Source organism: Microtus pennsylvanicus, unplaced genomic scaffold, assembly GCF_037038515.1.
Source record: "Microtus pennsylvanicus isolate mMicPen1 unplaced genomic scaffold, mMicPen1.hap1 Scaffold_75, whole genome shotgun sequence".
Taxonomy (NCBI): domain Eukaryota; kingdom Metazoa; phylum Chordata; class Mammalia; order Rodentia; family Cricetidae; genus Microtus; species Microtus pennsylvanicus.
In genome coordinates this window covers 54922-81036 of record NW_027461009.1, presented here as the reverse complement: position 1 = coordinate 81036, position 26115 = coordinate 54922, and the positions used below count along the sequence as shown (strand labels likewise).

At 46.5% G+C, this 26115-nt stretch overlaps 1 protein-coding gene across 1 annotated transcript; it reads left to right on the top strand.

The window, feature by feature from the left end:
• On the top strand, nt 1-23194 carry LOC142842417 (kinase suppressor of Ras 1-like). The gene is made up of 2 exons (XM_075959148.1): nt 1-428; nt 23076-23194. Exons 1-2 carry the CDS (start codon nt 198-200, stop codon nt 23184-23186), a joined length of 342 nt encoding a protein of 113 aa, XP_075815263.1. The 5' UTR covers nt 1-197; the 3' UTR covers nt 23187-23194.
• Nucleotides 23195-26115: the final 2921 nt, after the last annotated feature.

Below are 26115 nucleotides of genomic sequence, written 5' to 3'. Positions count from 1 at the left end.
GTCGCGAAGGCTTTCGCTTTGCCGCCTTGTCTGGGAGGCGGGAGGAGCGGGCTGGGCGGCTGGCACTCGGGACTTCAGGCTCTGGCCGCGCCGAGGGGCGCTCTTAGTGCAGCCTTCCCGGCTTGAGGCTTCTCCGCCGAGGCGCCCGTTTCCCCCGGGCTCCTTGCCTCGGCCCCCGGCGGCCCCGATGCCGAGGTATGGATAGAGCGGCTTTGCGCGCGGCGGCGATGGGTGAGAAGAAGGAGGGCGGCGGCGGGGGCGCCGCGGCGGCCGCAGACGGGGGTGCAGGGGCCGCGGCCAGCCGGGCGCTGCAGCAGTGCGGCCAGCTGCAGAAGCTCATCGATATCTCCATCGGCAGTCTGCGCGGGCTGCGCACCAAGTGTTCCGTGTCCAACGACCTCACGCAGCAGGAGATCCGGACCCTGGAGGTAAGGGGTTGAAGCGCCCGTAGTCCCGACCCGCTGTGGCCCGGGAGCCGCCCCGCTGCTTTCCTTCCCGAGTTGCATCCTGCAGCTGGGTCTGCTGGCTAGAGTCTTCCTCCCTTGCCAGGGCTCGTTGATGCGGTGGCGTGAGGACCTACGACGAGCGCTCACCTTGGAAGGATTTGGGGGAGGAGGCGTGAGTGAGGGGTTGGATTGAGGCTGGAGGACCCGCGTGTCGGGTCGGATGCTCGCGGGTATCACACTGCAAACCCCTCGCCGTCCTCACCCCATATTTCCAGTGCCCATAGTAATCATTGTCCCACTGAATCACGCGCGGGACTTTTCTCGGCGTGCTTAAGCCCGGTAGCGTGGGCTGGGGTGATGAGGGGACGTCCCCTGAAGTGTGAGCGTCGACTGGTGTCGCTGACTTTCCCTCACTACCCACTCTCCTTATCCTGTTGCCCTTTCCTTCCCTTTCCACCAGGACTTGTCTGCCGCTTTTCAAAAAGTGTTTGCTGAAGCAGCATTTTTGCAGTTCAGGCGTTGGGATGCTTTTCTTTCACGCTGTCACACCGCTTAACTGTTTAAAATTAAATTAGCCATTGATTTTCCCACTCCATCCCCAATTATTGGGCTTTTTGCCTAGGAAGGATTATACCAAGGAAGGGAGCCTTTGGTAAGAACACAGTACTTAAGGGGGGTTGCTGACAGAGATGACCTGGAGTGCAATGAAAAATAAGATGTGTGAGCTGTCTTCTCTCAAATTATAGCTGGGAAGTGCAGCATTAAAAGGATTTGGAAGAACCAGCCGGCAAGATGGTTGGGATTTCAGAAGGGGGAGCTCCCCCATCCCTTAAACATTGAAGATAAAACTAGTGCCTTCCTGACTTGCTTCCAAGGACTGGAAGACCTTTGAAAGTACAGAGGGTCAGTTAATAGCTCTGTCCTAAAGACAGGCTTTTCCTCACCTGGCAAGGATGTCTGTTTTATTAGATATGTGATTTTACACACACACACACACACACACACACACACACACTGTTACTAATTGCATCTGCCAGCTGTCATAGAGCCAGCCGGTCATTGCTGTACTTATTATAAGACCAGTACTCCCTCCTCTCACACCACGAGCCTGAATCCTTGTTTGATACAAAATGCCAGGGTGACTCTTCCTTAGCTGTATTTTCAGAAAAGCCACAAAGCCAGGGACATTGGGAGACTCCAAGACGTGCTGGCTATTATTATTACTGTTGTTGTTGTTGTTATTATTATTGTTATAGTTGCTATAGCAGAACCGAACAGGGCTTTGCTTAAAAAGCAACCAACAAAGCTCTACACCCAGCTTTTCAGCATGTGGATTTCTTGAACACAGCTGAGTGTGTGTGCCTTGCAAAGTTCGGTTTTAAGCTGATACAATAGGAGGCCTGTGTGTCTTAGTTCCGGGGTTGTCCTCCAGCAGTGTGTGTCTCGAGCTGCTGTGTTGTTGGGCGGACAGAATGCTCTCTTGTTGGCCTCCGTTAGTCCTCCCCCTGTCCCTCTGAGGTGCTCCTGGATCCCAGGGTGTATGTCGAATGGCTTACTCTCTATTCTCTGCAAATTCTTTGTCTTCTAACGATGAACAGTTTGACGAAGCTGTGGCATTAGGATATTCCAGAGTCTCCAGATGTTCAGGTCTCTGAGCTGGTTAGGCAGCTGTCTCCCTACTGGGTGCATTGTGAGGTCATCCCCGGTGGCATTCAAAGGCCCAGGGGTCATTTGTAGTATGTAGTATGTCCTGTTCTTTACAGTGTATTTGAAAGGGTCCTTCTAGTCCCTGGAAAGACAGGACTGGGAGACATTTCAAATGGGAATTTTGACCTTGGGGCTGGTTCCCCAGGACTGTTACCAGCTAGTTTGGGTGAATCACTTCATCTCTGGGGCATCACCTTCCACATCTCCTTGCGTGCGCGCTCGCACACTCGTGCATATGCATGCACGCACACGCTCTGTTGGGCTGAATCAAACATTTGTGTATGCTATTCTATGTAGATATCCCTGTTTTAAGACCTGCACTAAAAACCAGATGTACTGGACAGATTGTGTAGGAGATGTCTTTATTATGTTGAGCATTTTGACCGCAGGAGTGCTAGGTAGGAACAGAAGGCCACACAGCTTTGTGACTGATCCTCTTTCTGTCTAGATGACCCTGGGCACGTCTGTTAACGTCTACTCTGACTTCCATCTGTAAAGTGGGGAAGGAGTGCTTTCACCTGTAGTGTTTGATGGAGTCGGTATCGCCTGCCTATAAACTTTCCCTGGTTGGGTTCTGGTGACATTCCTACACAGGGTGCCTTTAGAAGAAGAAGCACATAGAACCGATTTCCTGCAGGTGGTGACACAGGGCAGGAGGCCATCCTAGAAGGCTGGGTCAGGGCAGCTTACCCCAGCAGTGTGCAGAAAGGCAGTTAACCTGGGCCATTCTCAGTCCTCACGAATTTCTGACTTTTTTAAAAAAATGTATTGTGTGCAGTACTTGTGTGCAGGAGCCTGAGGAGGCCAGAAGGGGGCATCAGATGTCCTGGAACTGGAATTGTAGGTTAGTACCATGTGGGTGCTGAGAAATGAACTTAGATCCTTTGCAAGAGCAGTAAATTCTTTTAACTTCTTGCTGAGCCACCTGTCCAGTCTCAGGTTTCTGATTTGTGTGTGTGTGTGTGTGTGTGTGTGTGTGTGTGTGTGTGTGTGTGTGTGTGAGAGAGAGAGAGAGAGAGAGAGAGAGAGAGAGAGAGAGACCTTGAGCTAGGTCTTCTGTAACCTTGGCTGAACTCAGCATAGAGATTAGGCTGATCTTGAACTCATGGCTGTTCTCTTGTCTCTGTCTCCTGAGTGCTAGGATCACAGGTGTCTGACTGGAGAGCTTGGCTTATCCAACTATATCAGACTTCTGACAGAATCTTAAGAGGCCCAGCCCACTTTGGCCCCTCCTTAGCTAAACTTTTAATGAGAGTGGCAGCTCGTGGGATGTCTCCTGTGGGACCCTGACCAGGGGCAGGCTGCTTGTGAAGATCCTAGGTCACGATGATAAGCTATCCACTGATAGGTTTGCTCTGTGGAGCAGTTGGGCTGGGGTTGAAAGGGGATTAAAGGGGTGAGGAGTGTAGCTCCATGGTAGAACACTGCCTTGTATACGTAGGCCTTGTGTTTAAATCTCCTATCCTACACTTGAAAGGGGGAGAAAGGAGCCAGGGTTTAATGTTCACTCCCCACCTGCCCAGGGCTGCGCTGGCTGTCTTCCTCTCAACCTCTCAGGATTTACGGGAGGCCCACCAACTTCACCACACACATTTCCCCTGTCTAAAGGGAAAGGGCAGAAGACGCAACCGGAACTCGGTGTCTCTGGAAGGCCCCCTAGAGGTCTGACTCCTGTATGCAGCCAGGGACGATGTCACCACTCTCCAGCTGTGCCCATGGAGGGACACCTGGCCCGCTCTACAGCTGGGCCTGCTGCTCCCGTCTGTGGGTTCCCTGTGGGCCCTGTCGGTGCCTGGGGAGACAGAGGTGTGCCATGCAGATGCCCATGCCGGCTCATGCTCGTTCACTTTGTTGGTACTCTGTAGTCTGTTCTTTTTTGCCAGCATGCTAGCACCTCCCACAAACAAGCTCCGTCTTGGCTCGGGTCTCTAAAGGGCTTTCCTCATGAGTCCTTATGGGGAGAGGCTAACAGAAACAGTCATGGGTACAGTCTGCTTTTGGGCACTTCCCTGAGCAGTTGCCCCGGAGTAGAGGTACCCTGGAGGCTTTGCTGTGCCTGGGAAGGCAGAGAGGATTGACTCTCAACCCCTGGGCTGGGCTGAGTTCAGAGGCTTCTGTGTTAGGGCCTGGCTTCCTCGTGGTCCCTGGAAGTGTCCAGTGGAACGATCAAGAGTGGAGGGATGTGTTCGCTGACCCAGCTTTCTGTCACTACCCATGTGCTTGTGGCAGTCCTACCTGGTGGCTACCTGGACTCCAGTAGGTGGGGTCTTTGGATGTGAGGGGTCTGTTCCATCTGAAGGGGAACCAGGCAGGAGGAGAGCAGGGCCTCCCCTACCATGACTGGCAGAGAGCTCTTCTGAGTGGGCCCTGAGTTAGGAGTTCTGTGGAATCCGTCAGTCTGACTTACTGGTTTTGTAGGAAACATTGCCAGCTCCCAAGTCAGACGTCCCCAGAAGGATGCGAGTAGAACCTGGTTCTCTTTTCCTCACCCATGCAGTGTCTGGAAAGTGTCATTTCGCTGCCTCAGTTTTAACCTTTCACCTGAGAGACTCCAGTTATCACCAATAGGACATGGAGCTGAGGAGGGCCTGTCTCTTTTGGTGTCCACTTTCTCGTTGGTGATTTTTGAACCTGGGCAGACCCACTTCTCAACTGTCCCTCAGAAGTGGCCTAGGGAGGACGTGCTGTGTGTGAAAGCCAGGAGCCAAGGAGGGTGGGGATGCTGGAGGGAGACCTTATCACACGCATCCGCACCCAGGACCTGAGGCTGGGGTTGCTGCCTGGGATAGACACGGACCGCCTCCTAGCTGCAGGGCTGTTTCTTGACACCTGGTTTGGCTCACAATCCTGGGAAGCAGCATTCCATACCAGATGCTTCCCTGCCTGCCTGCTGGCTGTGGTCCAGAGAGGGACCATGCACAAAGGTGACACTGACGGCGTCTGCAGATGTGTGGGAAGGTAACACACACATCTTGGGCCCTTGAGCTGAGCCTTCAAATTTTTCTGCCTTTATTTAGGTACAGCATGCTTGTGGAGGTCAGAGCACAGCTCTGTGGAGTCGGTTCTCTCCTGCCATGTGGGCTCAGGGAATCAAACTCAGGTCATCATGCTTGGCTGAAAGCCCTTTTTTTTTTACTCCCCTGAGCCATCTTGCCAGCCCCCTAAGCTATCGTTTTGGTTATTTTATTTTATTTTTTTAAAAAATGTCCTTGCAGGGCAGGCATTTTTACATTTAGTTCAGAGGGTGTTTGCTTTCACTTGGCAACTTTTACTCTGGACAGATCTACTTCCCAGATGTCCTTCAGAGGAGGCGTAAGGAGGACCTGCTGTTTGTGAAGGCTGTGAGCCAAGGAGGGCTGGGGTGTACCCGGGACTTGGAGGCTGGAGTTGCTGCCTGGGGTGCACCCAGGACCTGGAGGCTGGGGCAGAGGGCTGGGGTGCACCCGGGACTTGGAGCCTGGGGCGGAGAGCTGGGGTGCACCCGGGACTTGGAGCCTGGGGCGGAGAGCTGGGGTGCACACAGGACCTGGAGGCTGAGGTGGAGGGCTGGTGTGCACCTGGGACTTGGAGGCTGGGGCGGAGAGCTGGGGTGCACACAGGACCTGGAGGCTGAGGTGGAGGGCTGGGGTGCACCCGGGACCTGGAGGCTGAGGTGGAGGGCTGGGGTGCACACAGGACCCGGAGGCTGGGGTGGAGGGCTGGGGTGCACTGAGGACCTAGAGGCTGGGGCGGAGGGCTGGAGTGCACCCGGGACTTGGAGGCTGGGGTTGCTGCCTGGGGTGCACCCAGGACCTGGAGCTAGGGTTGCTGCCTGGGGTAGGGATGGAACCCCTCCTAGCTGCGGATATCCAGTGTTCATGGGAGTGACTTCTGCACAGAGAGGGTCCACATAAATGAGGAACATTCTTGAACGTGCTCCATGTGAAGCCCTCCTTAGCATGTGCTTTCTACCACTGACCACTTGTTTACTGCGACCTGTGAGATTTCGTTCCCAGTTTGAAGATGAGGCCACTGGAGCTAGGAGAGCCAGAGAGCCTGAGCCAGAGATGGTTGAGTCTGTGTTGACTGGCATTGAACTTGCCGTGATCCCTCTGCCTCAGCATCCCCAGGGCCGAAATGCCAGGCATGTGCCACCACACCCTGGTCTTGAGAACTCATGTTGCAGCCGTCTCTACACACCAGTGTTGGGAGGCTTGGGAAAGGGATTTTGGTCAGTCATGAAAGGCAAACCCAGGGCTGGCTCAATTCCAGCTCAGTGGGTTGATAAGTGGCCGCCTTATGCAGCCTTTGCGTTTGAATGTCGGGTAGCTTCCCTCCTGTTCAGCTCAGCACATCCTCAAAGCAGGAGGTAAGGGCACCCAGCCTGCTGGTTTCATTCTGAGAAAGGAGAAGCCGCTCTGACTTCAACTTACTCAGAGGGTTGGTTTTTTTCTTTTTTTCTGAGACAGGGCTGCTCTATGCTGCTCTGGCTGTCCTAGAACTAGCTCTGTAACCAGGCTGGCCTCGAACCTAGAGTCCCTGCTGCCCCTGTCTCCCGAGTACTGGCACTGAAGTGTGCACCACCATGCCCAGCCCACTCTGTATGCTTTATTCTTTCTGAGCAATTCTTGAGACAAGGAATATATCTCTAATTTGCTACTCTTAATTGCAGTGCTTAAGATACACATTAATACATGTTCCCTCTGCAAAAGGGAAACACCCTAGATAATAGAAAAATCACCTATTATGGCACCTGTCAGAGCCAAGCCCTGGAACCGTCCTCCTCACCCCCGACTCCTCCTAGCTTTCTACTGTACATTTTCATGGAAAGGTACACACGTGTGCTCGAGGAGCTTGCAGTGTGTGCCCTGTAAGTGTCTTTGTCTGTCGCCATCAGTGGCCAGTCGTGCACCCATGACACACGTTCCTTTAACCAGATACCGATTTTCTTGTCTTGTCTTTTCCTTCCCTTCCTTTCTTTTTTCTTTTAGCTTTTTTTTGTTTGTTTGTTTTTTTAAGACAGGGTTTCTCTGTAGCTTTGGTGCCTGTCCTAGAACTAGCTCTTGTAGACCAGGCTGGCCTTGAACTCACAGAGATCCGCCTGCCTCTGCCTCCGAGTGCTGGGGCCAAAGGTTTATACCATCACTGCCAGCATGTCCCAACTTTCAATGCTTACTTTTACTTTTTTTTTGTTTTTGGCATGCTGATATATCTTCATGCAAGCAAGATTGTGCTGAATTAAAATGTATGACTATATTTAGCATATGTCCATTTAAACTAAAAATTATTTAGTGTTTTGCCTGCATGTATATATGTATACCATATATATGCCTTGTGCTTTCTGTAACCAGAAGAAAGTGTCAGATCCCCTCAAACTGGAGTTAACAGATGTGTGAGCCACCATCTAGATGCTGGGGGTCAAACTCAGGTCGTCTGGAAGAGCTGCCAGTTCTTGTAACCACTGAGCCATATCTCTGGCTGTCTGGTGCCTGCCCATTTAAAAAATTTAACACCTTGATTTTAAAATTACATTTCTTTATGTATGTGGATGTGGGTGTGTGCGCCACAGTGCCCAAGTGAAGGTTAGACAGCTTGTAGGAATTGGACCTCAGGTCAGACCTGGCGGCAAGCACCTTTGCTAAGCAGAGTTCCTGTTAGGGAGAGTTAGCAGTGATTAACAGAGGAGCCCTAAGCTGAGAGTCTCTCCATTGTGTCGTACAAGACAGTGCCTTGAACTTGGCTGAAGCATGGCTGGGCCCTCTCTGCTCCATCCAGGCTGAGGGACTCTGAGGGTTGGCTGGAATTTTTGGCCCTGACTCTGTGCTTTCAAGGCTTGGTCACTGACAGCTGTCCTGCAAACCTTCCCTCCCGTGGAGCCTGGGCTTTGAAACCTTCCTACAGATGTTGTGTTTTTACCCTCTCCATCGCTGGTTCTGCTGTCAAGATAATTAGGGTGACACAGGCCTGTTGACACTCTTGTTTTCAGTGTCAGCTTTCACTGAGGTGTTGGGACAACGGGGAGCCTCTCAAGTTCAAGGCCAGCCACGGGCTGTTTGGTGAGGCCTCTGTCACGTGGTCTGCTCGCATTTCAGTTACTCAGAGAAGCATAACTTTTCCTTTTCTTTATCTTTTTCTGAATACTGGCCAAAAGCCTGCTTGCTTCCTGCACACTCTGGGCTTCTCACTTGCTCCCTGAAGCACCCCCTCCGGTTCCTCCAAGCTCACCAACCTCCATTGCTGAACCTGACCATTCTCTTGAAAACCTAGTTTTCTCTCTTCATCTTCTCCATCTCCCTCCTCCCAGCTGCTCCCATGATTTATAGCCTGCCTGCCTTGTTTCTCCTTTCACATTCTCATAAAACTGCCCTGGAGCTTAACAAAGGAAGGAAAGAGAGAGATACAGTTTTGTTTTGTGTTTTTTCTTGTTGTTTCCAGATGTGGTAGAGGACTCCACAGCCCCATAGGCAGCTTGCCTCACATCTGTGGAAAGCAAAGCCCTCCCTATCAATGCGTGGCCTATACAAGCCTGCCATTGGTGCTCCATGGATAGCTGTCTCCGACTTCCTCTTTGGCTTCTTCTATTTTAAAATCCAGGTGGAAATGCAGAGGTTTACTCTGGGGCCAGCTGCTGAGATGAGAAAACTGTCACGGATTCTTACACATTGAAAAGAAGCCTCAATCTGAAGTACCGCCACCGCCACCCGTCAAACCTTTGCATTTGAACATGTCTGCATTTTCTCTGTTCCGGTGTTGGTGGGCAGCAGAGCGCTTTAACCAGTCAGATTGCCACGCCAAAGGCATTTTACTTTTGTACTGTACCCCCTCCCCCCGCCCTTCATTTTTCTGCCCTGGGAATAATAACAAGAATGAGCTAACACTTGAATTCACAATTTTAAGGGGAAAAAATGGGGGATAAAAATATGCAGTACAGGAATCAGTCAGCTCTGATTAGAAGAAATAAATTTCCCCACAGCACCAACTCTGGGCTTATATTGGCAGGATATTGATCAGGAGGATTTTGCTTTCTGCAGATGCGCGGCTAGCTGCCAATGGGGTGGCGAGGTCTCCTACCATATCTGAAGGCTTTGAAATCAATGTTGCTGATTAATTTGAGTTTTATTTTTCTCCCATTTCAAAAAAGACACTCTCTATCTAAAAGTCTCCTGTTTAGCCCTCATTGCCTGGAACTAGACGAGGCGGTTCTCTAAGTTGCCGCCATTCTCCTGGTACCTTGGTGCCCTCTGTGCTGGAATTTCAGGCCTATACCACCATGCCCAGTACACACAGAATTTTGTTAAAAAGAAAAAAGTTAGATCATTTTGATTTTTTAAGGATTATTACTTTATGTGAACTTAGTCACTGTTCTATTGCTGTGAAGAGACTCTATGACCGAGGCAGCTCTTAGAAGAGAAATCATCTAATTGGAGGCTTGCTTACAGTTTTAGGGGGTTAGTCCATTATCGCCATGGGGGAGGTGTGGCAGGCATGGTGCTGGGAAAGTAGCCAAGAGCTACATTCTGGTCCACAGGCAGGCAGAGAGAGGGACAGGGTGTGTGTGTGTGTGTGTGGTGTGTGGATTTTTGAAACCTCAAAACCCACCCCTAATGACAGACTTCCCCCAACAGGCCACACCTCCTAATCCTTCTCAAATAGGGATCTTCCTTTGTAGTGACTAAGCAGTCAAATAATATAAACTTCTGGGGGTGCATTCTTACTCAAACCACCACAGTGTATGAATGTTTTGCTTACATGTATGCCTGTGTGCTATGTGAATGCCTGGTGTCTGCAGAAGCCAGAAGACAGCATAAGATTCTCTGGAACTGGAGTTGCAGGTGGTTGAGCTTATATGTGGGTGCTGGGAACTAAACCAGAGGCCTGCAGCGCTCTTAACCGCTGACCCATTCTCCAACCCCAGTTACAGGCCATTTTAAAAAAGTCATCTGGACAGGGTCTTAGACTAGTGTCCCACTAAGCCTGGGGTCCTTAGCCTGGGATGCTTTAGCCTTTCCCACGTCGTAGTGCTCCTTTAGAAGAGGACTTTCCGTGGAGAATGTATTATGTTAGTGTGTTCCCCCTCCGCCCACAACTTCAGAGGCTAGGGATTTGTTTTAAAGGTCCTGAGAAGTCCTGCAAGGCTTCCCGTGGACTCCTCCAGGGTTCTTTTTTCCCTACCAAACACAGCTGAGTTTTAGTAGGTCCAATTTTTTCAGTGTTGCCCTTAATGTCTGTGCTTCTGGGGATATACCTAAGAAGCGATCACCTGTGGCCATCTGTTGTAGGGTATTTCCCACTTTCTCTTCTATCAGGTTCAGTGTTTTCGGGCTGATATTGAGGTCTTTAATCCATTTGGATTTGAGTTTTGTGCACGGTGATAGATATGGGTCTATTTTCATTCTTCTACAGGTTGACATCCAGTTGTGCCAGCACCATTTGTGAAGATGCTTTCTTTCTTCCATTCTATACTTTTAGCTCCTTTATCGAAAATGAGGTGTTCATAGGTTTGTGGGATAAAATCCGGGTCTTCTATACGATTCCATTGGTCGACTTCTCTGTTTTTATGCCAGTACTACCCTGTTTTCATTAATGTAGCTCTGTAATAGAGTTTGAAGTCAGGGATGGTAATGCCTCCAGAAGATCCTTTATTGTATAGGATTGTTTTGGCTATCCTGGGTTTTTTGTTTTTCCATATAAAGTTGATTATTGTCCTCTCAAGATCTGTGAAGAATTTTGATGGGATCTTGATGGGGATTGCATTGAATCTATAAATTGCCTTTGGTAGAATTGCCATCTTTACTATGTTGATCCTCCCAATCCAAGAGCAAGGGATGTCCATCCATTTTTTGGTATCCTCTTCAATTTCTTTCTTCAATGCCTTAAAGTTCTTATCAAATAGATCTTTCACTTCCTTGGTTAGATTTACCCCAAGATATTTTATGCTGTTTGTGTCTATCGTGAATGGAGAAGCTTCTCTGATTTCCCTCTCTTCTTCCATATCCTTTGTGTATAAGAGGGCGACTGATTTTTTGGAGTTGATCTTGTATCCTGCCACATTACTAAAGCTGTTTATCAGCTGTAAAAGTTCTTTGGTGGAGTTTTGGGGGTCGCCTATGTACACTATCATATCATCTGCGAATAACGAAAGTTTAACTTCTTCCTTTCCAATTCGAATCCCCTTGATCCCATTATGTTGTCTTATTGCTATTGCTAGAACTTCCATTACTATATTGAAGAGGTATGGCGAAAGTGGACAGCCTTGTCGTGTTCCTGAGTTAAGCGGGATGGCTTTGAGTTTCTCTCCGTTTAATTTGATGTTAGCTGTCGGCTTGCTGTATATAGCTTTTATTATATTTAGGTATGACCCTTGTATCCCTAATCTCTCCAAGACTTTTAACATAAATGGATGTTGAATTTTGTCGAATGCTTTTTCAGCATCTAATGAAATGATCATATGGTTTTTTTTCTTTTAGTTTATTTATATGCTGGATTACATTGATAGATTTTCGTATGTTGAACCAGCCCTGCATCTCGGGAATGAAGCCTACTTGATCATAATGGATAATTTTTCTAATGTGTTCTTGGAATCGGTTTGCCAGTATTTTGTTGAGGATTTTTGCGTCGATATTCATGAGTGAGATCGGCCTGTAATTCTCTTTCCTGGTTGAGTCTTTGTGTGGTTTTGGTATCAGAGTAACTGTAGCTTCATAAAAGGAATTTGGTAATGACCCTTCTGTTTCTATATTGTGGAATACATTGAGGAGTATAGGTATTAGGTCATCTTGGAAGTTCTGGTAGAATTCAGCATTGAAACCATCTGGCCCTGGGCTTTTTTTGGTAGGGAGGTTTTTGATAACAGCTTCTAATTCTTTGCGACTGACAGGTCTGTTTAGATTGTTCACCTGGTCCTGGTTTAATTTTGGTAAAAGGTATTTATCTAAAACAGTGTCCATTTCTTTTACATTTTCCAGTTTAGTGGCATACAGGCTTTTGTAGTAAAATCTAATGACTCTCTGAATTTCCTCTGTGTTTGTGGTTTTGTCCCCCTTTTCATTTCTGATCTTATTAATTTGCAAATTTTCTCTCTGCCGTTTGACTAGTTTGGATAGGGGTTTGTCAATCTTGTTGATTTTCTCCAGGAACCAGCTTCTTGATTCATTGATTCTTTGGATTGTTTTCTGTGTTTCTATTTTGTTGATTTCAGCCCTCAGTTTGATTATTTCCAGTCTTCTACTCCTCCTAGGTGAGTCTGCTTCTTTTTTTCTAGATCTTTCAGGTGGGCTGTTAAGTCTCCAATATGTGCTATCTCTGTTTTCTTTAAGTGGGCACTTAGTGCTATGAACTTTCCTCTTAGGACTGCTTTCATAGTGTCCATTAAGTTTGAGTATGTTGTTTCTTTATTTTCATTGAATTCCAGGAAGACTTTAATTTCTTTCTTTATTTCTTCCTTAATCCAGGTATGGTTCAGTAGTTGACTGTTCAATTTCCATGAGTTTGTAGGCTTTCTGGGGGTAGCATTGTTGTTGAATTCTAACTTTAATCCATGGTGGTCTGATAAGACACAGGTGGTTAGTAATATTTTTTTTGTAGCTGTGTAAGTTAGCTTTGTTACCGAGTATGTGGTCAATTTTGAGAAGGTTCCATGAGCTGCAGGGAAAAAAGTATATTCTTTCCTCTTTGGGTGGAATAATCTATAGATGTCTGTTAAGTCCATTTGCTTCATTACCTCCATTAATTCTCTAATTTCTCTGTTAGGTTTCTGTCTGATTGACCTGTCCATTGGTGAGAGAGGAGTGTTGAAGTCTCCTACTATTAGTGTGTGCGGTTTGATGGCTGCCTTGAATTTTAGCAATGTTTCTTTTACGTATGTGGGTGCTTCTATATTGGGGCATAGATATTCAGGATTGAGACTTCTTCCTGATGAATTGTTCCTGTTATGAGTATAAAATGTCCCTCTCCATCTCTTCTGATTGATTTAAGTTTGAAGTCAACTTTGTTAGAAATTAATATGGCCACACCTGCTTGTTTCTTAGGTCCATTTGCTTGATAAGCCTTTTCCCAGCCCTTTACTTTGAGTAGGTGCCTGTATTTGTGGTTGAGGTGTGTTTCTTGTAGACAGCAGAATGTTGGATCCGGTTTCGTATCCAATCTCTTAGCCTGTGCCTTTTTATAGGTGAGTTGAGCCCATTGACATTAAGTGATATTAATGACCAGTGGTTGTTAACTCCGGTCACTTTTTTAGTAGTAGGGTTTGTGTGTTTCCCTTCTTTGAGTTGCGCTGGTGAAGGGTCTCTAGATGTCTGAGTTATTGAGGTCTTTGTTGGACTCCTTGGATAGTGATTTTCCTTCTATTATTTTCTGTAAAGCTGGATTTGTGGCTACGTATTGCTTACATTTGTTTTTATCCTGGAAAATTTTGTTTTCTCCATTTATGGTGAACGAAAGCTTGGCTGGATATAGTAGTCTGGGCTTGCATCCATGGTCTCTTAGCTTTTGCAGTACATCTATCCAGGACCTTCTGGCATTCATGGTTTCCATAGAGAATTCAGGTGTAAGTCTGATAGGTTTACCTTTATAATTAAGTTGGCCTTTTTCCTTTGCGGCTCTTAATATTCTTTCTTTATTCTGTATATTTTGTGTTTTGATTATTATATGGCGAGGGGATGTTTTTTTTTGATCCAGCCTATTTGGGATTCTGTATGCCTCTTGAACCTTCATAGGTACATCCTTCTTCAGGTTGGGAAAGTTTTCTTCTATAATTTTGTTAAGTATATTTTCTGGACCGTTGAGCTGCACTTCTTCTCCTTCTTCTACTCCAATTATTCTTAGGTTTGGTCTTTTATTGTGTCCCATATTTCCTGAATGTTTTGTGATGAGAGTTTGTTGGACTTGCTGTTTCTTTGATCAGTGCGTTTATTTTCTCTATGTTATCCTCAGACTCTGAGATTCTTTCTTCTATCTCTTGTATTCTGCTGGTTATGCTTGTTTCTGTAGTCTCTATTCGTTTACCTAGATTTTCCATGTCCAGCCGGCCCTCTGTTTGTGTTTTCTTCTTTGCCTCCATTTCATTTTTCAAATCATGAACTGTGTCCATTATCTGCTTGATTGTTTTTCCTTGCTTTCCTAGGGTATCATTCACTGATTTACTCAATTCCTCGAACTTTCTGTTATACTTCTCATCCATTTCAATAAGGGCGTTTTTTGTATGTTGTTTAAGGGTGTCAATCCCTGTCATGAAGTCAGTTTTTTCTCCTTCTTCTTGATTAAGGTGCTCATGTCCTCCTGTTGTGAGGTCGCTGGCTTCTGGTGGTTTCGTGTTGTTTTTCAGATTGTTGGGTGAATTCTTGCATTGGCGTCTCCCCATCTCTTCCTCCCAATATTCTCCTATGGATCTTCTTTTACAGGATCAGGTCTTCTTGCCAACTGATGTACCTTCCCAGTGATGTCACTCCCCCGTGATGTTTCTCCTGGAGTCCAGTTCAGATCTCCTTACTGCTTGGTTAGCTTGCAAACAAAGGGCCCACCCTGCTTGCTGCAGGCAGGTTATGGAGACAAAGGAGCTACCACCTTCCCCTTTGCACTCACTTAGGGTTCAGTCCCAGAGCCCAGGGAGGCTGAGCTGGGAGGCGCTCTGCCTCAAGAAGGGAGGGATGGAGGGAGACAGGGGGTAGGGGGATCTGGATGTAAGCTGGATGGGATAGGAAGAGAGAGGAGGTACCATATTGTCCCATAGGTTGATCAGGAAGGGTAGGCGGGCTGTTCACGGGTGCAGCAGCACTCACTCACCACAATGATGTTTCACTAGGTGTCCTGATGGAAACTCCTTGCTGCTTGGTTCGCTTGCACACAAAGGGCCCACCCTGCTTGCTGCAGGTGGGCTATGGGGACAAAGAAGCCCCCGAGCTCCCCTTTGCCCTCCGCTTTGGGTTAGGACCCAGCGCCCAAGCAGGCAGAGCAGAGAGGCGCTCTGCCACCAAGGAAGGGAGGGGGGGGAGGGAGACAGGGGGTGGGGGGATCTGGATGTAAGCTGGATGGGATAGGAAGAGAGAGGAGGTACCGGGCAGTGTAGCCCTGTAGGTTGATCAGGAAGTGTAGGCGGGCTGTTCCCGGGTGCAGCAGCACTCACTCACCACAATGATGTTTCACTAGGTGCCCTGATCACAACTCCATGCTGCTTGGTTTGCTTGCAGACAAAGGGCCTACCCTGCTTGCTGCAGGTGGGCTATGGGGACAAAGAAGCCCCCGAGCTCCCCTTTACACTCCGCTTTGGGTTAGGACCCAGCGCCCAAGCAGGCTATGGTTTTTTTTAACTATTTTTATTATGAAGCTCTGGGCACAAGGAAATATGCAGACCCCTCGGATATGTTAATCACCACTGCTTGGGTAAGGGTGTAAGTGTTTTTTACTCTAACAAGTTCCAGAGATAGTCAAGGACAAAGAGAAGGGATTTACTTTAGTTTCCATTTTAAAGGCTTTAGTTCTGATTGGTTGTGTTCACTGTTTTGGGCCTGTGGTGAGATAGCCCCTTGTGGTGGCAGCACATGACAAGCCCTTCACCTGTCTAGATATGAGAGAAGACAGACTGGGCTCTCAGTGTCTCACTCAAAGGTGGCAAGCCTATGTGAAATCCTCCCTCCAGTCTCCATTTCTTATAGGTCCCCTCTGTTCCCCAAAGCACCATGGGCTGGAGTCCAAACCTTTACCACAGAGGCCTTCTGAGTATATTCTAGATGCACACTACCATGGCAGCCAAGAGGGGGAATTCAGACCAAAGCAAGATCTTTAACACACCTGGAAATAATGACTGATGGGAGATGTCAAGGCCAGTACTGTTGTGCCTCACAACCAAAATTCAGCTTAATGGTGTTCTAAGTGATGCCTCAGGGCAGGTTACAGGGACTGCATTGCTCAACTGGAGAGCAGGCTGATCTATTGTTGGTCCAGCTCTCTCCATTGACTCTCCTGATTCCTCATCACCATGTGATCTCCATCTCAAGGACTCCTGATACTGATGAGGCTGATTCTGTAGGGGAGCCAAGCAGATGGAGGTCACCCAGACTTAGGCTTTTACCCTCCGAAATTTGCGGCCAAACCAAACCGCTTCTTATAAATTATTCAGCCTTGGGTATTTTATTCAACAACCTGAAGCTAACTAAGATAGCAAATGTAAAGAAAAATCAAGTCTTTTTTATGTAAGCAAAAGAAGAATAAATGAGAGAAATACACTATGTTTCTCTACGGAAGGCTCAGTGTCGTAAAGGCAATATTTCTCAAATTAGCTCATTAGTGTAAATTAGTAAACAAAACTTCTATGTTTGGTGAAAACATAGTTTATTCTATAACTAATCTGAAAGAATAAATAGAAAAAACAGTCAAAATCTGAGGATTAAAAACATAATATAAGGATAGTTATATTATTAGCACAAACTACAAAATTCCAGAGACACCCCCCTAAATGTGACCCAGAGGAAAGTAAAGCTGTCTCAGAAAACAGATTAGAGAGTGCATAGTAAACACAACAGAAACGAGCCTTTTACACCACCAGCAAGAATAGGAAGTTGAAATATTGTGACAATTAATGATCCACTTAGAAGCAAAAGGGAAGAATGAGAGAGAAATATTAGAGTATGTTGCTTTGTAATCTTGGGTTGGAGGAGTTCTTTCTTATTGTATAACAAAGCCTCAGACTGACAGATTTAAGAGTACAAATTCTGAATGTCTGTGGAACAAAAGACAGCTGTGGAGAGTTTAAAGATGAGTGGCAGACCCAGAGGAAGTATCAATGATGCCTGTAGCAGACAGCGATTACTATCTACACTGTAAGGGCTGGGTAGAAATTGGACCAAAGGTATTGGGTTTGTTAAAAAGATTCTTGCTCACATCACAGGCATACCTTCAACATCACTGGGAATCTCACCTGGAAGATCACCCAGCAACTCTTCTCCAGTGATCCAGGAACATGGATGGATTTTCTGTCATCTTACGTGGTTCCCAAGACTGACGTAGGGTGCGCAGCAGCCCTATATTGCCATGACAACAATCTTCATCCTTGACCCAGCTGGAAGGGCTCTCATTTCCAAATATATGTCAAGCCAAGGTCCCCACATTGATGAACAGTCAGTGTGCATAAAATGTGGTCAAAACAGAAAAAATCTCACCCTTTGGCCTTTGAGTTATTGCAAAATATTGACCGAGTGTGTTTTGGTGGTGTCAGATACAGGGTCTCCCCCCACATGGAGTGTGTCCAGAGCATGCTGGGAACAAACCCTAAATAATCCATACCTGTATCATTCAGTCTGCTCTATGATGGAATATAGGTTGGTGGGCAGGGGATATAGGAAACGTTTTCTAGGTGAAGCGTGTGGAAGATGAGATTTTTCTGCATTTTGACCACATTTTATAGCTTCTGTGGCTCTTCATCATTGACAAGAATATAGCCTATCTCCATGGAAATCGACTCTTGCTGTTGCTTTTCTGCGTACCCACCTACTGTCTCCTAGCCATACAGCCCCACTGTGGGAACCACTGGTGACTCCATCAGGACATCTTCTCCAGGCTTTTGAAATCATGGGGTTTTTATTTTGTTGTATTCATATTTTATGTGCAAAATGGGCCTCTGTGCCCAGCTCAACTTACATACTAGTCAAGTTTATTGCTTCTCCAGAAAGTTCGAGGTCAAATGTCATTGAAGAGCATTGCCTGACTATCCCTCCTCTCCCTGACCACATTAAATTTCCCTGCCATCCAGTCATCCTTCTTCTTTCAGGTTGTTTCGTAAGTTCACAGTTTTATTCTCAAAAAAAAAAATTTAAGAGAGAGAGAGGGAGGAAGGAAAGGAGAGAGAGTGGGGAAGAGAGGGAGGGAGAAAGAGAGAGAGAGACAGAGAAAGAGAGAGAGAGAGAGAGACAGAGAGAGAGACAGAGAGAGAGAGAAGAACGAGCAGGGGAGGGTGTTAAGACTGGCTTCAAGAAGAGTAATGAAAATTAAGACAATCAATGCCAAGTCATAGCTTCAGCTCATCCTGTCTAATAAGCCTGTGTCCTCCATCACATGGTCCTCTTCATGAGACTCTTTCTTTCTGCCCCCTTATTTGATGGTCCCTGTTCTCGGGCTGATTCTTAGTGTGTGTGTGTGTGTGTGTGTGTGTGTGTGTGTGTGTGTGCATGTGTGCACACAAATCCTAGAAATGGAGCTTTGGTTGGTAAAGGTAGACATACAGGTGGTTCAAAGTCACCACACCTGGGTGTTGGGAATTGAATTCAATCTTCTGCAAAAAGAGTCCATGCTCTTAATGGCTGAGGCAGTCCTGGCCATGGCCTTCCATTTCATGGGTGCTGCATATCAAACTCAGGTCTTCATGTTTGCACAACAAATGCACTGCAGACTGAGCTGAGAGATCAGTCCTTGCTCCCTCGCCCTGGCGTCTTATTCTGCTATTGGATCAGATCCAGAGGGGATGGTTGCTGGAATTTTCTTTGGGCTGACAACCAGCTCCCAAATAAAGACATACAGATCTTCCACAGCCATGACCACAGCTCCAGCTCTACGCTTGAAATTTCTGCCACCACAAGGGCCTTCTTCAGCATCCAGATCAGTCTTGGTAGTGCCTGAGCTCTGCAGTGTTTCTGTTGTTGTCATTAACTGTGAAAGTCTGGAGGCCCAGGTGTCAAAGGGGTGCCTCCTAGACTATCCCCCTGCCTGAAGACACTGGCCTGCCTCCAGAAATGGCTGTGAAGTGGTGAGGATCATTGCTCAGGTGGTAGGACACTTTTCTATTACGCACAATCGCTGGGTTAGATCCCCCCACTGCATGTACCAGGTAAAGTCCCAGCACTCAGGAGGTAGAGGTGGGAGCCTTAACCATGCAGTTCAGTGGTTTTCAGCCTTCCCAGGGATGTGACCATTGATATACTTCCTCAGCTGTGCTGCCCCATCCTGAAATATTTTATTGTTACATCGTAACTGAAATTTTGATACTGTAATAAATTGTAGTGTAAATAGATATAACTTTAAGGGGCTTATGTGTGAACCCAGGTGGAGAACCCCAGAAATAGTAACTTAAAGGTCAATGTGGAATAACATGAGTACCCGTCTGAAACCCAAACCAAACCAAAGATGTTCCCCTCTCTACCCAAAGACAGAGACATCCTCATCAGGTACCCTCAGGCATCTGACACATGATAAATGGGGTGATTTTCTCTAGTGATTTCAGGCTTCATTGCTCTCAGACACAGACACCTCCCACGCCAGAGGGTGTGTTTAAGACACAGACACTTCTGCTCCTCAGAGACCACAGACTAGCAGGACAAGTGTCCTCTGTAGGGTTGGCTTAAGAGCATGAAATGGAAGCCAGACTGGTCAAGGCTTTCCATAGGACCTCAATGTTGTTTCTGTCACAGATACCCTGAAGTGAGCTCAGAGGTTGCATCACATCTAACCTCTGCTTGGTGTCACCAGGGAGTCACTGGGGAACCATGGGGACATATTCCAGCCTGCCATTTTCCACTGCATGGTGAATGTTCCCCGAGCAATCTAAAGGGAAGAGAACAGAGAAGCCCGAACCCTAGCTCTCCAGGGACATCTGTCCCAGGACATAGGGGGCAGATGCCAGACAAGTCTCCATTCGGGATCTTATTATCTGTTACTGTTTCCTTTGTTTTTCCTGGCATACAACACTGAAGGGTGAAGCTACGGGGGCCCTCAAAAGAACAGGCACCATGCACACAGGATCCCACGTGATCTCTGTCACCAACAGTGCTGAGATCAGGAGCTGTACTAAGGCAGCTGTGGCCCAACTGCATAAAAGCAAGGAGTTGACATCCACTGGGCATTGACCCATGGCTTCCATCTGTACCTGGAAATTTGGGGCTTAAAGCAGTGTGACACCACACTTGATGAAAGAAACTGAAATTAAGTGTGAAAAGTTGGAAATTAATTTTTTATTAACAAACAATATATTTGAAACAATAGTGAATATAAACAATGGATAAACTTTGAAAATTATGGAACTAATAACAAGAATAAATAACATCAAAATAGCAAAACCAAAACCAAATGAACCATAAACAAGCATTTAAAACAAAACTCAAACAAAATAAAGCTAATAATAATTAGCATTTATCACTAAATATTGATAGAACCTACTACACCTACTACAGGCAAGTGCTTGCCTTGGAGAAACGCTAGGAAGATAGTCACAATTTTAATGGCTTTTTCAAGATTCCTGGATCCATTCCACATAGGAGCTTATATGTCATGTTATCCCAAGGTGGAGTCCACTTGCTGGTAAATGTAGGCTTCTGAGTAATCTTTGTCTCAGGATTTCTGTATCTCAAGTATATTTTTGATGCGTTCTTCTCTTCTCGAGAACTGAGTCAGCGGACACATGAATCAGATTAGGTGTGATCACCTGGAGATCAGCTGGAATTTCCTTCACCGCTGAGTTCCCAGCTACAAGGGGTGTCTTTTAGTCTGTAGGCCTTGATCCTAATGTGACGAACATGTGTAGAAGGTGTTTGTGGCTTACTTTGGCTTCCTCAGGTCTCTGAAGTGGTATGATCAAAAAAAGAAAAAAAATAATAATCTAGGCCCAGAAGCAGCCATGCTGGGTCACTGGCTAGGCAAACAGAACCTATGACTCAAGGGTAACCAAAACTGAAGAAGAATATATGTCCTTAGAATTCAGTATTGCTGGCGATGGGACTCAGCACCTAGTTCTTCCTGGAGATCCTTCTGCTGGTGGCTCTCGTCCTGGGCAGTGGCCTGTTCCAGATGAGTCTGCGGAGTTTCAGACCTGGAAGAGAAAAGCAGTTTAAAAAAACAGACCTGCCACATTAGCTGAAGATGCTTCCTCAGTTCACCTCACCTCTGCTGGACAGTGAATTTATTCTTGTGACTGATATCTTTGTTGTTACTCACAAGGAATAAGATCCCAGAGTAGATGGGCCGAAAACTTTGCTCAGTATTAAACTGAAGTCATAATTTCAAATAAACACTGTTAGTGTGCATTCTACTAGACAGAAAAGGGTGTTCTCCTATAATTCAGGGATATCATTTTGTAAACAGCAACAGCATATTGACACTATAGTCAACAGCACGTGAGAAATGCATGAGTTGTACATGAGCTATTCATCATTTTATAGATAGCCTTAAACTGCCTGCAGCTCAGGTCCCTGCACAAGGGCGTGTGGCTAGCTCAGTCCTCATGCCCAGAAGGAACCTTGAACATGAACAACATGCAGATAGAGCCTGTCGTGCTAGAGCAGCATTTCCTGAGATGTGTGCCTGAGAACGTTGTCCCTGTCGGTCCTCAGGGACCAAATAAAAACTGGTGCTTTCCTAGGGACTAGAGCTGGGAATCTGCATCCTGGCTTTGGGAGTCGGTTACAGAACACACCCGAGAAGGTTAGGATCTTCCCTACAGCCGAGTCATCTGCCTGGGTTCTTCCTGGTAAGTCCTTAACCAATTCTATCCAGAGAGCACTTTTCACAGGAAGTTGGCAAATGTTACACAGAGCAGTGTTAAAGATGGAAATCTCTAATCTTCATTGGATTTTTCTAAATAAAAACGCGAATTTTACCATGCCCCTTGATGCACACCTATAAACCCAATATCTTGGAAGGCCATAACAGGCAGCTCTCTGTGAGTTCAGGGAAAGCTTTGGGAGAACTCTGTTTTCACAAGGAAGGTATAGAGAATGAATTCTACAGACACACTGAATATCAAACACAATATATGCTGGACGGAATTTCTTGTTACTGGACCAGCTCAGTTCTCTGAGGTCTTCTGTTCCCTGCTCTAGCTTGTAGCCTCAGAGATGGACAGAATTGATATTGTCCCCAAGTCCATGGGCCCCCCTTGGCTCTACCTCCTCTCCCAGTCTGGCTCCTACCTCATCTGAGAGACCTGAAAGTGATGCTGCAGCTTTTGGACCAAGTGCTTTTCCTGCATGACCATTTCCCTCTGCTTCTGCAGGAACTGAGAGCTTTCTTCCAATCTCTTCAGCTCCTGTTTAAGAGAAAATTGTGTTCTTTGTTGAGGGTTAGAGACAGTCATACATATCTAAGCACAGAGAAAGGATCCCAAGAACTTGCTGGTCAGCTAGGCAGGTTAAACAAAAGCATCTGGGGAAGTAAGAACCCCAGGATTCTGGTACAGACTGATAGCAACACAGTGGTCTGAACTGGAAACTGCACATGTTTGATGCACCCCAACACCCACATCCTTACACTACTACACACACATGTGTGCGCTCACACACATGAAAAAACACATGCGTGCACTCACACTCAAACCCACAAGGAGTGCGTGTTAAAGAGAAATATGGAAAAAAGGAGGTCGCAGAAATAAACATCATGTCAATGTACAGTTGAGTTTAGAATAACCACACCAGTTCTTTCAGAAAAGTCTCACAACTCAGCCATAATTCCTTGGGAACTAAAATTATTGTGAGAAAAGTGATTTTCTTAGACTATATTGATGTGATTACAGAAATTCTTCTGCCATAGGACCAAATCTCCCACCTTTCATCACCAGCTTGTCAAAAGCCCCGAGATGATCATCCAGTCAACCACACATTTTAGTCTGGAAGGGAGAACAGTCCAGCACAACTCTCAGAAAACAGGGCTGACAAGCTGCTATTCAAGCTTCTGTCACTGTGAACCAAGAATTCAGGGAAGCAAAGAGAACACATTGGGATGCAGGCAGAAAAGGGAAGCCAACAGGCCACGCAAATCCATGAGTATGAGAAGCACTCTGTTGGCCCTAGCACAGGGATCTCCACCTTATAAACTGCTTCCCACCTGCGATGGGACATGATCCCTGCCAAACGAAAAAGCAGCAGGACCAAGAACTCACTTACTCTAAGCTCTGTGCCTAGAAGGTTACCCATCATAAATACAAGTACATGTGTGATATGTTATTGACCCATTTCCTTCTCTGAATTGCAGCTTCGAGCAGAGCAGAAAGGAAGGCTTGCCCGTATTTCAGATCTCCATAAGACAAAAGCTTCCCAGAAGTCCTTGTGCATGGACACTGAAGGGAATGTCTGGAATATATGAGGTCCGTGGCTGGCAGGGAGTATGGGTGAGTAAGTGGATGGGTTAAACACTGGTGGTTGGATGGGTAGAGAGGTAGTCAAATGGGCAAATAGTACCAGAGCTTAGCCTGACTTGTTGCCGGCCCCTACCTGTTGTTGCTGGATTTTGAGGTAACTGATCTCTTTGTCTTGGTCATTAAGGATCAATTTCAAATCCTCCAGGTGGTACTTCAGCACAGTCCGATTATTCTGCAGTTTCCTTGCCTCCTGCCTCAGCTCATCCACCTTCTTCTTTAGCTGAGTCCTTTCCATCAGTAGTCGGCTGTGCCGATCCCTGCAGACAAACTCTGCATAGTAAGGCCCTGCAGGCCTCCTCCTGCTACCCCTGATTTCTGGGAAACAGCACCCCAAAAGACCTCATGTTTCCTAGATTAGGTAGCTAAGAGTCTGATATAGTCATGACACCTACACTTCAGAACCCAAATGAGAGAACAGGTAATGCCAGAAATTATCAAACTACTATTGAAAACTCCAACACCTAAAAGGATCCATGTCCCTTCAGTAGAAGGAGTAGTTCCCCAGCTGGCCTAACTATCTGTGGTAATGGGGAAACATCAGCATGTAGTGGGCAAACATAATCAAAGGGAGGACAAGTTACTCAAGGTGAGTACAATCTATCTACAGATTCAACAGCCCCAGACCTGTAAAGAATGGGCCTGAGCTCCAGAAGTTCAAGGCTGCCTGACATTCCCATGAGACTGTAAATACCTTTTCTATCTACAGGCTCTTGAGGCCCTAGGACAAGGTGGCAGGGGCTAACAGTCTCTTTCACACTTAGCAAAACTGAATCCAAGAGACACAAGTTTAAGAGTTGCTTACATAGAAGCAAAAAAGCTCGAACCAGAGATGAAGTCACTCCATCCAGAGAAAAAGGAAGTCAGAGATGGCCATTCCACAAGTTTTGTTATCCATGTCCAGATGGACACTTACCGATAGAAGACTGTCTCCTTGCTCAGCAACTTGAAATTATCCAAGGTCTCGGTGTTTTCACTCACAAAATGGTTTAGCTCCATCATGATCTCTTTGTGATCCATCTTTACCTTCTCATACAAAGCATTTGGCTTGTGGTTCTTGTAGGGACTAGAAAATGGGAGAAAAGACCCCATGAACATAGGCTTCAATGATCACAGGAACTGAAGTTGTATCCTGATCTACCATAGCACAGCAGATGCAAGATTCTGGTGCCTATGTAGTGGGACCTCCTGGTGCTTTTAAACTTGTTATTCTGATCCCAGCACAGCTGAGGCTAAACTTGAGATGGAAGCTGCACTGACTGCATGAGCTCACTCAATACGACTAGATGGTAAGTCAGGTTCTCTATGCTACCAGGAGTCTCTCTCACATGTCTCTGTTCACCAGACATTGCAATGACATCTCTCCTGTTTCAGAACACTGATTTTGGGTCCTGTTTGACAATCACTGAACAGTTAGAGCACATCATTATGGTTTGGAGTCTTAAGAGAAGGAAGTGATATAAACTCCCCTAGGGATTCCTAGGTGCCACCAAGGTGAGCATGTAGGACACAAGCTGTCCTGCTTTAAGTGGGCCTCCCAGGGGTCAGCACTGGAAACTTCTGGAAAGTGGGAGAAGGATATCATGAGAAACCACGGCAGATCACTGACTCCCAGAAATCAGGAACACACAAATCTCCAAATGTGTATGTTCACACATATCCACAGGAGAGTAAGAGAAAGAGAGAATAAAGAGAGCTAGAGAGAGAGAGAGAGAGAGAGAGAGAGAGAGAGAGAGAGAGAGAGAGAGAGAGAAAGCATCATATATATATATATATACGGAGAGAGAGAGAAAGCATCATATATATATATATATATATATATATATATATATATATATCAGAGAGAGAGAAAGAAAGAAAGAAAGCATCATATATACACACACACACACACACACACACACACAGAGAGAGAGAGAGAGAGAGAGAGAGAGAGAGAGAGAGAGAGAGAGAAGAGCGCTCTATGGTCTAATGGAAGTCTGCACAAAACTAGAGTACCTGTGATGAGACCCAGCTCTTCCAGGTAAACACTGAGATGTTCCAGTCAAACCAGGCCCCTCCAACTGCTACCTAGGGCTTCTAGCACACAATCACATGCTAGGAAAGTAGATCCTCCCCACACAATAACAGCAGGTAGTAGTACCTCATGCAAGCCACCGCCTGTCAGCTCCTTTCCAAATGCATGCTAGGAACTACACATTACCTGCCTCAATCCCTGATTTTTGTGGCTGAGACCAGAAGCCCTGGTTTTCATTATAGGAGAACAGAAAAGGTAGAGGCCACATCTCATGGCCACTGTCACTAAAGGTCTGCCTGTACCCTGAGAAGAATTTAGGATATGAGGTTTGGCACAGCCTCCTACAAATCGAGAGTTCAAAGGCTGAAGGTGAGGTTGACATTGCCTACAGCCCCATGAAGTTTGAAACAATGGATACCTATTGTCCACGGCTCCATCAGTGAGGATCATCAGCAGGTCTTTCAGGTCATTTCTTTCCCTGGTCATCAGTTGCAGCTCTGTGGTCAGCCTCTCCTCTTCCTTCTTTATCTGCTTCTTGCTCAGGAGCATTGGATGGGATGCTGGCTCTGTAGAGGTTTCTGTGTATAGGTATAAAAAAGGTGAAACTGCATAGTCAAAAGGCATAGGAGATTGACAGACCATCCTGAGTCCCAAACAGAAAATTGTGTCTGAAACCCAGTGACAACCAAAATATTCTAGGCCAGGTTGACAGGCCCATGTGTGGTTCTCAAATCTCCCATCACCCTAGAGATGTGGCTCTGTAGGCATCCACAGCTTATTTCGGCCTCCCTATAATTCTTCAGGTGACTACAGAGACCACCTCTTCATGAATATTCACAGAAGAACAGGACGCAACATGGTCC

Excerpts from the sequence above, each read along its gene's own strand:
- LOC142842417 (XM_075959148.1), top strand. The coding sequence starts at position 198 with ATGGATAGAGCGGCTTTGCGCGCGGCGGCGATGGGTGAGAAGAAGGAG. Across the intron at positions 429-23,075 it reads AGGAGATCCGGACCCTGGAG|CTTCGAGCAGAGCAGAAAGG; the intron begins GTAAGGGGTTGA and ends TCTGAATTGCAG.